This window comes from Polyodon spathula, chromosome 1 (genome assembly GCF_017654505.1).
Source record: "Polyodon spathula isolate WHYD16114869_AA chromosome 1, ASM1765450v1, whole genome shotgun sequence".
NCBI classification, from domain to species: domain Eukaryota; kingdom Metazoa; phylum Chordata; class Actinopteri; order Acipenseriformes; family Polyodontidae; genus Polyodon; species Polyodon spathula.
The window spans coordinates 3,203,855-3,215,970 of record NC_054534.1 but is presented as its reverse complement, the minus strand read 5'-3'; the positions used below and the strand labels follow the sequence as shown (position 1 = coordinate 3,215,970).

Genomic DNA, 12,116 nt, shown 5'->3' with positions numbered 1-12,116 from the left:
CTTATTGTTTTGTGTTTTATAATGCCCCACAAAATGGCTCAGTTTGAGGAACATGAAAAGAAATGTCAGATTTATGACAAAAGGAAAAGGTTAAACAGGAACAGTCACAGAAAGTGTGACTAGAATTTCTGTGCTTGTTTTTTTCACTTTTATTACAGCATTTAGGAAATAGGGTCTGTATTCCTTGAATATTTTTATTGTGGACCGATAGCAGTGCCGACCCCAAGACCAACCTGGACGTCTGCAGCCCCGATCGCTCCTGAAATGTACGTGTAACACCTCACTCTTAACATACCTTCTTTTTGGCCCATTTGTCATAATGCATTACCATCTAATTTGCATACATCAGTCTGGGTTGGTTAATAAATACTTGAACCATAGTGCATTGACTTTAATAGCTATCGCCAACTGTTGGCAGAACCCACAACAGTCACATGACAGTGTTCTGGCGAGAACACAAACTGATCTGTGTTTGATTCATACTATTGTAAATGCTTCTATTGTACAGCGAGTTCATGTTTACATTTCCCTGCTGCTTTAAACAGTAAGTAGTTGCCTTTTCCCTTACTGTTTGTAAGAAATAATGAAACTGCTGAACAATATTAGTGATGTCAAATATATATGTTTATTGGTATAGCTCAGAATAGGACAATAGTATTGAACAGAGTCACATCACTGAGCTACAGTGAGAGTGATAGAACTGAGCACCAGGCAATGCATTCCCTTCAGTTTTGTAGATTCCAAACACACCCTTTTAATGATGTCATTTATGACCCCCTCCTTTCTATACCTGTACTCTGGCAAGTTTCCAAGCCTCACAGACATTCCTTTACTCCACCAAGGCCCCTCACATTTCTTTGCATCTGTTATCTCTGAGATTCTCCCATCCCCCCCATGCAACCAGCACAGGACCCTTCTCTCCTTACATCCCTGAGCTCAAAAACCTGACATACCACTCACAGCTTTGTTGTTCAATTTGTAACAGAAAATACCATATTCTAAAAGAATAATCTGTTCTGATATAGAGACTATTACACAATTTCTTACAATTTTAATGTTTGCTGTTATTTAGACTGTTCAAGTCTCTTCTAACCTTCCTTTATTATGCAGCTATGCCCAACGGTTTTGCATGGCCCAATAGAATGAACGACACTTGCTTCATAAAGCTGAATGAAATTTGCTGAATATTGTTACATTAACATGCTGAATTAAATACTTCTTTGCAGTTTTCCATATGCTTAATGAAAAGCTGACATGAATGTTAGCCCTGTGATTAGTCTGGCTGCTCTGTGCTGTAGTCTCTACAAGGGCCCAATTTTTTTTTTGGTTTTATTTCTTGGACACCAATTGAACACGGTGTGGTCCGGCCAGTACATTATACAGCCAGCTCAGCGTCCTTTGATTTGAACTGTACACTTCTGAGTCTACAACCAAGCATTCTGTCTGCCTTTTGTGTTGCTTCCCTGCACGGTCTGGTTGCAGACAGAGGTGAGTCTATTACAACACCAAGGTCTTTTTTAAGACCGTCCTATGCTAGTTCTCGTTCCAGTGCGGTATTTGAATCCTATGTCTTCTTCAGTATATTGTCTTGCGTTTATGCCGATGTGTGTGGTGTAGGTATATAGGGATGAGTGAGTCCTCACTCTGCCTGACTACATCATCACTTATAAATATGGTCTCTGACACGTTGTTGGAGCCTTTGTCAGGATTTTTACATTCATGCCACCCATATGGGGCACAATGAAAGAGATACTGAAGATAATATCGTGTAATACTCGAAGTATATTCAGTTTTTAACATGTTCGACCCGTGGTCATCGCCAAAAACCCTGCAGTTTCTAATATATCCAGCAGGTGGTGCAGAAGTGCGTGTTATTTCGGTAAACACAATACTGCGTTTTAAGCTAGAATTACCCGTGACGAGGAGATGTTTCCAAATGTAATTTTGCATTCCCTAATAACAGCAATGCCGAGCATGATTTCAGAGGGGTAGAAAGCAGTTAGTGTATTCGAATTGATCATGTAAATCAGAAAACTGTATTAAAAAAAATACAGAAAGTCCTGCAGGCGGAACATTTATGCACATTCGTTTGTTTCCTTGTTGCTTCAGGATCAGTTTTGCAGAACCCTCATTGCTTCTTGTACAGGTGAGCGAAAAACTGTTCTTCATGCACTTTGCAAATTATATATATATATATATATATATATATATATATATATATATATATATATATACACACACACACACACTTTTATCAGTGCTATTTGTGTTACAGTCACATATAGTATTCATTGGAAGTTGGTTTACAGTATCTCGAAGAAAAAGCTACTCTTCCTAAACTTTACGGCTAGTAGGATCAAGACACACAGCATAGCCATAATATTAATACAACCATGAAGTATTGATTGAGGTGTTTGTGCAATGTTAATAATAGACTGGTATTTAAGCAAACAGATGGGATGATACAATCTGCACGTGTTAATACCGGGGAACTAGTCTAATGTCCGAACTGCGTCAGAAATGATGTGCAAACAAAGATACATACCCGGTGATGATGATGATGATGGGAGGGATTGTGTTTATGTCAGTAACTCATACTCCCGTTTATTCTTTGGGGATACAACACGGTTTGTTATGCGCCGCATTATAGATTTGTGGCCCAGAATGTACGACTGTGATTATATAGTTGGATAAATTAGCGTGTGTGTGAGAGAGAGAGAGAGAGAGAGAGAGAGTGTACACACAAACACACACGGTTGTATCAGAATTAGGAAGCAGGCGAGCACACCGTTAGTAGACTATACCACAGTTATACTGGAGATGATTGTTTTTGTCCATGATGTGATTTAAACACATTCTCTGCTGCCTCCTTCTACAAAGGGAGTACATCAACGCATTTCTATCTTCTGCTGTCGTTTATGTTTTAATAAAGTCAGTTATCAGATGAGAAAACAAAGCAGTATTTGTGCATTAATGTCTTTTTGTTTCTCTATGTTTTCTTTATAAAAACAGTTTTTGGTACTGGATGAGTAACGTCTCAGTTGAACCCAGGTGCTTCTCTCTCTCTTCAGTTCATAAAGAATCTGGTTGCTAATAGAATCAGGGAACTAAAATGGATGAAGAACCCGAACGAGCCAAACGCTGGGAAGGAGGCTATGAGAGGACCTGGTAAGCTCTGAGGCAGAAGTACATTCCAGTTTAATGGGCTTTTGAAAAGGGGGCCTTCCTTCATAGGAATCCGTTTCAGATTTGTACTGTCACAGAAACAGCTGATTTTATTACTACCAGTACAGACGCAACACAAATTCTATCCCTGTCTCTCTAAACTGATTAAATATAGCGTAGATAACTGTCTTTCTTCAGACCTGCGTTCTATTGGAAACAGTTCTGTGGTGGTTCTTACTGGCAGTAGACCTTCTACAGTAAAACCTGTCTAATCCAGCATTGCTTGAGACTGGAATATCGTGCCAGATTATACAGTGTGTTGCTTTCAGAGGTGCTGTAAAATCTAATACTGTACCCAAAATAAAAGTATATAAGAAAACTGTATGAACACTTAAACCACAGTGAAAGTACTGTCCAGGTACACCCTGTAACTCCAGTATTGTAATCATGTAATGAGTTGGAGCTGGACCGCAGTCACATTTCCATTGATTTTTAGGCTGACCGGATTTGTAAATCATGCCAGACTACAGAATAGACAGGCTCTGGGTTGCAGAGGGGATCAAACCATTAATTTGAATAGGGATTTTGTCGGGACTCAGATATGATGTTGAATTACACAGTGATGTAAAGGGGTTGGATAGACAGGTTTTACTTGCCTGGAATGACACATTCAGTGAACAGGCTGCTGTCAGCAGATTGTCCTGGATACTAACTCTTGCTTGTTCAGACCCTACCCTTTGTGTTTTTACAGGGAAATCCTTAAAGAAGATGAATCCGGATCCCTCAAGGCAACTGTGGAAAATATTCTGTTCAAGGCGAAGAGAAAACGGTAATAATAAATCAAAGTAAAGTTAACACGAGGGTTACTTCAGCTCAAACGGAACACATTCTGGGAAGGGGCTCAGTCAAAGAGGGGGCAGCATGAAACATTGTTACATTCTTAAAAAAACACTGGCATTAAAACATCTCGAAATGCTTTTAATAATAAAGGAATGATGATGATTATTATACTGCATGTTTTTGGTAGATCCTGCTGTTACATCAGCATACAGAAGAGGGTTTCAAATGTCTGCACTGACTGTTCATCATGAGATTATCAGCAATGGTAGAAACGTGGGGCTGCACTGCAGTGGTGCTGTTGAAGTCAATATTGGGGTATTTCAAGTTTGATTATTTCACAGTTTGATAGTGTAGGTCTCCAGAAATCTTGCACAATACAAGGTGCTGTGGTATTGTATTGCTGCTGGGAGAATGTTTGTTTGTTTTCCCCTCCAGACCCATTACTCCCCCACTCAGAATGCATGTACTCGATATGAGAATTGAATGGAAGAAAAGAAAAGTTGCATCAGTGCTTTCATTTCCACGTTTCTGCAGAAGCTGCACACATTGAAGAAATTGTGACTCAATTTGACGTTTTATGAGAGAGAGCACTAAAAACACAACCATGATCATTTTTACCATCATTTCAGTTTCTGCAAACGTGCGTAGAAAGTGATGCATGTACAGGGACCAGGTTATGCTTTCTCATTAAATGTTATGAGAATGTTTCCTTTCTAGAACCCACTGACACAGCTTTTGCACTTGATTTATGTAAAGACTAAAACAAAAAATAAATAAAAACAAACAAGAGTTTTATGAACTTGGAAGAATTATTTTTGTTAAAGCTTTGTGAATAAATAATAATAATAATAATAATAATAATAAACTTTATTTGTTGAGCACCTTTCATCCCAAGAGGTTCAAGGTGCTTCACACAGACTTACAAAAAGCAGTAGTTACAAAAAATATTATAAAAAGAATAAGAAAATAAGACAATGTAATATAAAAATATAGTTAAAATTACATATATATGTATATGTATATCCAGTGGATAAATTTATAAAAATAGGTCTTAAGCCTTGATTTAAAAATAGCCACTGTGGTTGAACTTCTAAGATGATTAGGCTGAGAATAGGGTGTTAAAGGTTAAGGTAAAGTTGGTGTTTATTGATACATTTTCAATATGCTTATTTCAGAGAGTTCCCAGTTGTTTCATTCAGTGAATCCTCTATTTTTTCTCTGCAGAGTGTTTGAGCCCCATGGACAGGTTAGGCTTGGGATGGTGAGTGCTTCACTGTTTTGCAAACATATTTTTTGATATCGGACTCATTGGTTTCAAACGCATACCCTCATTTTACTGTGTGCCGTTGTTTAAATGTTGTGCAGATGCGTCACCTGTATGTGGTGATGGATACTTCAAGGACAATGGAAGACCAGGACTTGAAGCCCAACAGACTTACAAGCACACTAAAGGTGGGGTATGACTTGCTGCGGGCCATATCTTCCAATGTCATGATGTGTTTATATGAATATTTATTTAGAGATTTTCATGGCTTTTATACTCCCTGCACTCCAGAGTGGTAATGTCATTACTCGAGGAGACACTGGGACCTTCATCAAATACAAGGGTAATACAATGGACCAAAACCGGTGCTTTAAAGACCCTCCTTTCTGTGAATGAGTACCGGAATTGTTTGCCAGGGTTATTTTTCTACTCGGAGCGTGGTTTGTATAGCCTGTAAAGACTTGCTGTTACATTGTTGTTGTAGTTTCTAATGCTGGACTGTTTAAAAGTTATGGACACACAGTAATATGATCAGTGTTTCCTTCTTCATAGTACTGTATATGGTGTGATTGGGGTTGAGAAAAAGTACTTGCTTACTAATACTGCATTGTAATCCTGGAATTTCAAATAAGATCTGATTAGTTTACTGGTATTTCCTAGGATTTTCCTCTTGGGTTAAATTTGTGAAGAACCCTGTTTTCCCTGTAAGGTTTCAGCCTGGTTACTGAATCTGTATTTTTTCAACAGCTCTTGGAATATTTTGTGGAAGAGTATTTTGATCAGAACCCAATCAGCCAGGTAAGCACTTGGTATTGTCTTCAGTGCAGCATTCTGATGCACTTTTACACTAGATGTGTGCAAAGAGCGGCTTATCATCCCATTGTAATGAACTTGCTGTGGAAATTCTTTAGCAAGTTATTGAGAGTAGCAGATGGCATCTGTGTGCTTGTCAGACTTCACATTTTTCCAGGCATGTGGTGGGTGCAGGCCTGCATCTTCATGTTCCTGTGACTGTCTCTCTCAGTTTGTATTGACTTTCATGACGGCATCTGTGTCATGGATATACTTGCTTCTTTCTTTGTTCAGTTGGGAATCATTACCACAAAGAACAAAAGGGCAGAAAAGCTGACAGACCTTTCTGGTGAGTTACATTTCTAAACAAACACAAAACTAAAAGCTTGTTCAATTATTATTATTGTTTTTTGTATGGTAGTTTCTTTGCCTTCATTTTTTTGTGACATGTAGATTTTGAGTTCCATGATCTTATGATGTAACAGTGGATACTTTTTAAGTAACATTTATTTTCATACTTCACGGAGCATTCAACTTAAATGAATTCCACATCTCCTATGAAAAGAGAAAAGGACAAGAAACACACCTGCATGTGTTGGTGTTTATCAGAGATGTTTTGGGATGCTGTCCCCTGATTAGGCATGTAAGCTTGTGATAATGTCTAGCATTTTATTAAATGTAATATTTGCAGGAAACCCAAAGAAGCATGTAGCTGACTTGAAGAAAGCTAAAGATACCATTTGTGCTGGAGAACCGTCCCTCTATAATTCACTCAGTCTAGCCGTGCAAACTCTGAGGTGAGTGAAGGCAGCAAACTAACTGCCTCCCTGGTTCATTCCTTCATGCTGAAACTTCATAGCAGGTGTGACAGACACTAACATTGTAGAACACCAGGAATGCTTGTATAAATACATTTTGACAATGACGGTAATGCATTATTGTGTGAGGGATATTGTATGCACACGTGAACCTGTGTTTTGAAAGTCTTGTAACTAAAGTATATAATAGTTTTCTTTCCTTGCATATTCAGACACATGCCGGGCCATGCTAGCAGGGAAGTGCTGGTGATATTTAGCAGTCTCACAACCTGTGATCCAGCCAACGTTTATGAATTGATAAAGGTAGGTAAAGAATATCTGTTATATAGTGATGTGATCCAGACAATGTTCAATACAGTGCTGTTTTTAAGCCTGCTTTTATTTTGCATGCGTGCATTTTATTATTAACCTCTGCTTTGCCTGGAATGCATGTCCTCCCATTTCCTGGGTGTCAGTTTAATATAGATCCATGGCTTGTCCAATTCTGATGAAACTTTCTTCAGTCTGCTGGGGGTGTGGATGCTGTCTGTCTGATGTCACACTTACAGCTTTACCCAAACGTTTTGCATCACCCTACAGACCCTGTATAGTTAACAAACGAATAATGTCACACTAACGTACTGCGTTGTAGTTTTCTATATACTTAACGAAAAACTGACAAAAAAGACATTTCGAAATCTGACATGAAATACTGTACTACTGTTATGGCTTCCAGTAGACTTTTGCAATATCATTTTGTAATTTTTTTGATTACATGATGTTAAATAAAAGACCTAATTTTATTTTATTTATATTTCTAATTTTTTAAATTATATTTCAGTCATAAAATTCTAGGTTATGCAAAACTTTTGGCCGAAGCTGCAGATTTTTGTGTTTTTTTAGAGAGCTGTGTGCGGTAGCATCTTGTATTTCCAGCCAGCTGTAACTGGTGAATTGTTTCCTCACCCTCCAGAGTCTGAAGGCTCTTAAAATCCGCGTGTCAGTGATTGGTCTGTCTGCTGAAGTGCGGGTGTGCACTGTCCTGACTCGGGAGACTGGCGGTATGCACTGTATTTAATTCTGTCTGTTGTGTGTCTGACTTTAAACACTTGACCATCGTAGTTATAAAAACAAATGAAGTCATACGTTTGTTGGAAACTTTCTGGTTAGTGCTGCCAGAGAAACCCTGGTGCAGTACTGTGTTCTATGATATTGAACACTTCTTTTTATTTTCTGTCTGGACAGGAACATACCATGTCATTTTAGATGAAAGCCACTTCAAGGAGCTGCTACAGTATCACGTCAAGCCCCATCCTGCCAGCTCCAGCTCGGAGTGCTCCCTCATTCGAATGGGTGGGTTGCTCTTCCCCTTGCCTTTGTATGGTGTTAGGGTTAGGGTTGCACTAATATAATCTTTGGTTAAGTGTTACAGAACCCCTTAGAGTTCACAGGAAATGCATTGCTTTGTCTTGTTGTATCCCGTGATGTCTGTATCGCAGTCATGTTTTGCTGTTGTCTTTTTATTCACATATCATACTCTGGAACGCTTGGCATTGTTGCAGGGGGGAGGGGATAGGCGGGGATGTGATCTGGATGCACTGCAGTTCTTAGAAGACATTTCTTTTTCTATTGGAGAAAAAAATATAATGCTGCAATACAGACAACACAGAACACAGCAGAGGTAACTTCATGTGTTTCTTGTAAATGTAGGCGCGATTAGCCAACGTTTATATTGGTTAGTCCCAGCGCCTTTTATAGATGTTCATGGTTATCCATTAGCACTGAACGTTTAAATATGAAATGTTTATTAGCTAGTTAATTATCCTTTTAGTAATTCTTTAAAATATTTTAAGGTTTTCCTCAGCATACAATTGCATCCACATGTGATCAAGACTGCAAACCATCTTTCAGCATGGCGTAAGTATAGTTATTTGGAATAGGTCATTCAATATTACTTTTCATTTCATGTGTTACATTTCATAAACTGCCTCAACAGTATAGCACGAAAACAACAACAATCACGTAAGTCCTGTTCGATGTGCATTTAAAATACAAAGCCTCCACTCATGCAGAATGATATGTTGTGTTTAATGAAGTCCCTCTCTGATTCGAGTTGAGATCTCCCTCGCTGCAGTGAATGAGGCAGATCAGTTTGGGGTGACTCTGGACTCTGCTGTGCCAGCCCTCTTGTTTTAACACCTCTCTCTTCACAGGCACCTGGACAGCAGTGGCAGTGGGCCAAGCCTGACACTGGGAGGGTATTACTGCCCTCAGTGCAGAGCTAAATACACCGAACTGCCCGTGGAGTGTAAAGTCTGCGGTGAGTTGGGTTGGGTTGCAGGACGAGTGGCAATTGGAACTCTCCCACTGTGAATGACATTCATTGATTATTGCATTGATTCACCAGGGATGGAAATAAGACTCCACCTGCATAGCAGTTTCACCCATTCCAGGTTTTACTATGAGCTTGATTAGCCACATTATATACTGTAGGTAACAAGGTCAGGTGTGTCTTAATAAAACCAGGAATGGATCAAACATGCTGTGCAATGGGAGTCTTATTTCCATCTGTTATTCACTGATATAAGCTTACTGATGGTAGGGATAGTGCTCATGTTCTAAAACTATCAAGAAACCACTTTGTTGTTTTAAATGAAGATTCTGAGATGCAGACGGGCGTAAGTGTTGCAAGCAAACTGGACGTTGCTGTCGTTGTGTGTGGAAATTGCAGGTAACTTCCACAGACGCACTTTACAGATAGTTTGGTGAGATCGGTTACAGTTATTTTTAAATTGGGAAGCAGTATTGCATGCCTGTAGAATTTACCTTTTTTTTTTTTTTAACGATTAGCTATCTGAGCACAGACTTATTGTTCCATTTTACATTCTTCACCCTTCCATTTCTGCCCTTGCAGCAGCCCTGCATGTGTTTATTCTCATGGTATAATAACACACAGTTAAACAGGTTCAATAAAATCTATTCCAGGTGACCTCTTGATCCCCTGAAATCGTGCAAGGAATTATCCCACTTCATCAATACCTGTCATTGTAGTTGTAATTTGAATGCGCTCTTCATTTTTTTTTAAAGGTCTTACGTTGGTGTCTGCCCCTCACCTGGCGCGCTCCTTCCATCACCTTTTCCCGTTAGAGCCTTTCACAGAAACACCTTTACAAGACTACCAAGGACAAAAGTATGTTTCCTGCCGCTTTTATATCTGCCTTATTTTTCCTAAACTGTATATAAGTAATGTGGCACCACCAGCCAGACCTTGTTGGTAACATTGTTGGGATCTGGGTTCATTTCATCAGGATGCCCTTCTGTAGGCTTAGGACACGTGCCAGGAAACTCATTTTAAAATGCAGGTGTTGGATTCAAATGACTGTCGTTGCAAGATACAGACATTGAAGTATTCTGTGCTTGGTCATGGTAATAAGTTGGCGTTGGTATACAAGGTGATTGGCACTAGCAGTTTAATTAAAATGGGTATTGTTTTTGTTTCGATAGGTTTTGTCAAGGGTGCCAGGGAGAACTCAAAGACCAGAATGTAAGTTATTTGTTTCTTTTCCACAAGCATGTAATGGAATGGGTTGGATGTTAGGTTGGTCAGCCAGTTTACGCAAATGTGTGCTGCACTTTGCAGTTTTTTCAAATGTGTTGTCTAACCCTATGTATTATGTATCATAAGTTTTGTAGTATAATGCAGATATGAGTTCTGCCTCCTGTACCTATTTACACACAGCAGGGACGCAAATAAGACTCCAATTACATAGCAGTTTGATCCATTCCTGGTTCTACTATGAGTTTAGTAAGACACTCCTGAGTTTGTTACCTATATACTGTGACTAATCAAGCTCCTAATAAAACCTGGAATGGATGAAACTGCTGTCCAGTAGTAGTCTCATTTCCATCCCTGCACAGTATAATGTAACACAACACTGCTATTGTTCTTGTTGTTGAGTAGTATTCCTATCCCACACGGGTACAGATTGGAGATGTAGGTCACGGTGTCCTGACTTTTTCCTGATCGTTATGGTGGACGGTGCACATCACCAGTAGTCATTTTTCAAAGGGACAAGCTGTATTCAGGAGCCATAGTTACAGTAAGCCTCATAACAAGAAAGCACTTTGGAAGCCATGTCCTTCCTGCATTGTAACCAGGGAGCAGTGTAGGCAGCAAGATGTGCTTTGAGGAGACTTCTGTGCACCTCATGGCTTTCTGCTTTGTTCTCTCCAGGTGTACATGTGCACGTCCTGCCAGAGTGTGTTCTGTGTGGAGTGTGATCTCTTCATTCACGAATCCTTACACTGCTGCCCCTCCTGTATACACAACCAGCCCAGCCCTCCAGGCGTCTGAATCGTCATTTTTCAGCTGGACCCCGGCATAAGCCAGTGAAAATCCCGTTGCCATGATGATACATCATCATCATAGTATTAATTATGGACAAGTACGTACGCAGGACCAAAGTAAACCCATAAGCACTGGAGAGAATGCAAGCCAGCTAGCAAAAATAGGCAATGGCTTATGCTTGTTGTGTTTTTAGGGTCCTCCCTCCAAAATCTGGACTCTTCTGTACTGTTTGTCTTTCTGTCACTCACTACACGATACTGCCTTCATTTATAAATGTTTTCCAAACCTTTACCACAGTCTCCCAGCCACCTGATAGAGACCTTTCAGATTGTGTTTGGGTATAATCCAATTAAACCGCTGATTTTATACCAAGGTTACATGTGTCCCTTGTTTTTAAGTATCTGAGATGAGAATGGTTCACATTTACCCAGTGTCTAGAACAGACACCCTGTCCTAATACATGCAGCATTAACGAATACAAACCAGCATCAGATGGGTTGTCATGATTGTTTTATTTAACAGTTGTTCCTGATCAGACACATCAACAAAAAGCTCACCCCTCCTTTCTCTTCTGTCGTGGTACAGCACACACGTCATCATTCACATTTCACAAGAGTGTTCAGAGTTTTACAAAATGAAAAGCAACCGGGACTCTGCCGGGTCAAGAATACATTTGCCTGTGCATGTGAACTTTAATGTTTTTTGCTTGCTTTTCAAGCAGTATACTGTTAATGTGAAAAGCATTTCAGATTATGTGCTACCTCATCTTAGCAACTGCAGTGAAATCACTGCGAAATACATGATCTGTACTATCCTCCGCAAAAGCTATCATTTAAGTTTCTTTAAGTAATAGAAAAACAACCTGGCCAATGAAAGAACTAATCCTGCCAGTGTTAATCCATAACATACA

The 12,116-nt window shown here is 39.4% G+C and overlaps 1 protein-coding gene across 2 annotated transcripts; it reads left to right on the top strand.

The window, feature by feature from the left end:
- Positions 1–1,996: 1,996 nt before the first annotated feature.
- Positions 1,997–11,578, top strand: LOC121312703 (general transcription factor IIH subunit 2-like). Of its 2 annotated transcripts, none has more exons than XM_041244408.1 (16): positions 1,997–2,146; positions 3,072–3,168; positions 3,917–3,994; positions 5,230–5,266; positions 5,371–5,457; positions 6,017–6,067; positions 6,356–6,410; positions 6,753–6,858; positions 7,092–7,182; positions 7,832–7,919; positions 8,104–8,211; positions 8,712–8,775; positions 9,072–9,178; positions 9,946–10,048; positions 10,363–10,402; positions 11,093–11,578. In XM_041244408.1, exons 2-16 carry the CDS (start codon positions 3,113–3,115, stop codon positions 11,210–11,212), a joined length of 1,191 nt encoding a protein of 396 aa, XP_041100342.1. In that variant the 5' UTR covers positions 1,997–2,146; positions 3,072–3,112; the 3' UTR covers positions 11,213–11,578. The 2 variants fall into 2 exon arrangements, with proteins under 2 accessions (XP_041100342.1, XP_041100332.1); XM_041244398.1 differs by having other exon boundaries at positions 3,013–3,168.
- The last annotated feature ends 538 nt before the right edge of the window (positions 11,579–12,116 follow it).

Coding starts and splice junctions, on each gene's coding strand:
- LOC121312703 (XM_041244408.1), top strand. CDS start 3,113: ATGGATGAAGAACCCGAACGAGCCAAACGCTGGGAAGGAGGCTATGAG. Junction 6,859..7,091: donor CTAGCCGTGCAAACTCTGAG/GTGAGTGAAGGC, acceptor TTGCATATTCAG/ACACATGCCGGGCCATGCTA. Junction 7,183..7,831: donor ACGTTTATGAATTGATAAAG/GTAGGTAAAGAA, acceptor CTCACCCTCCAG/AGTCTGAAGGCTCTTAAAAT.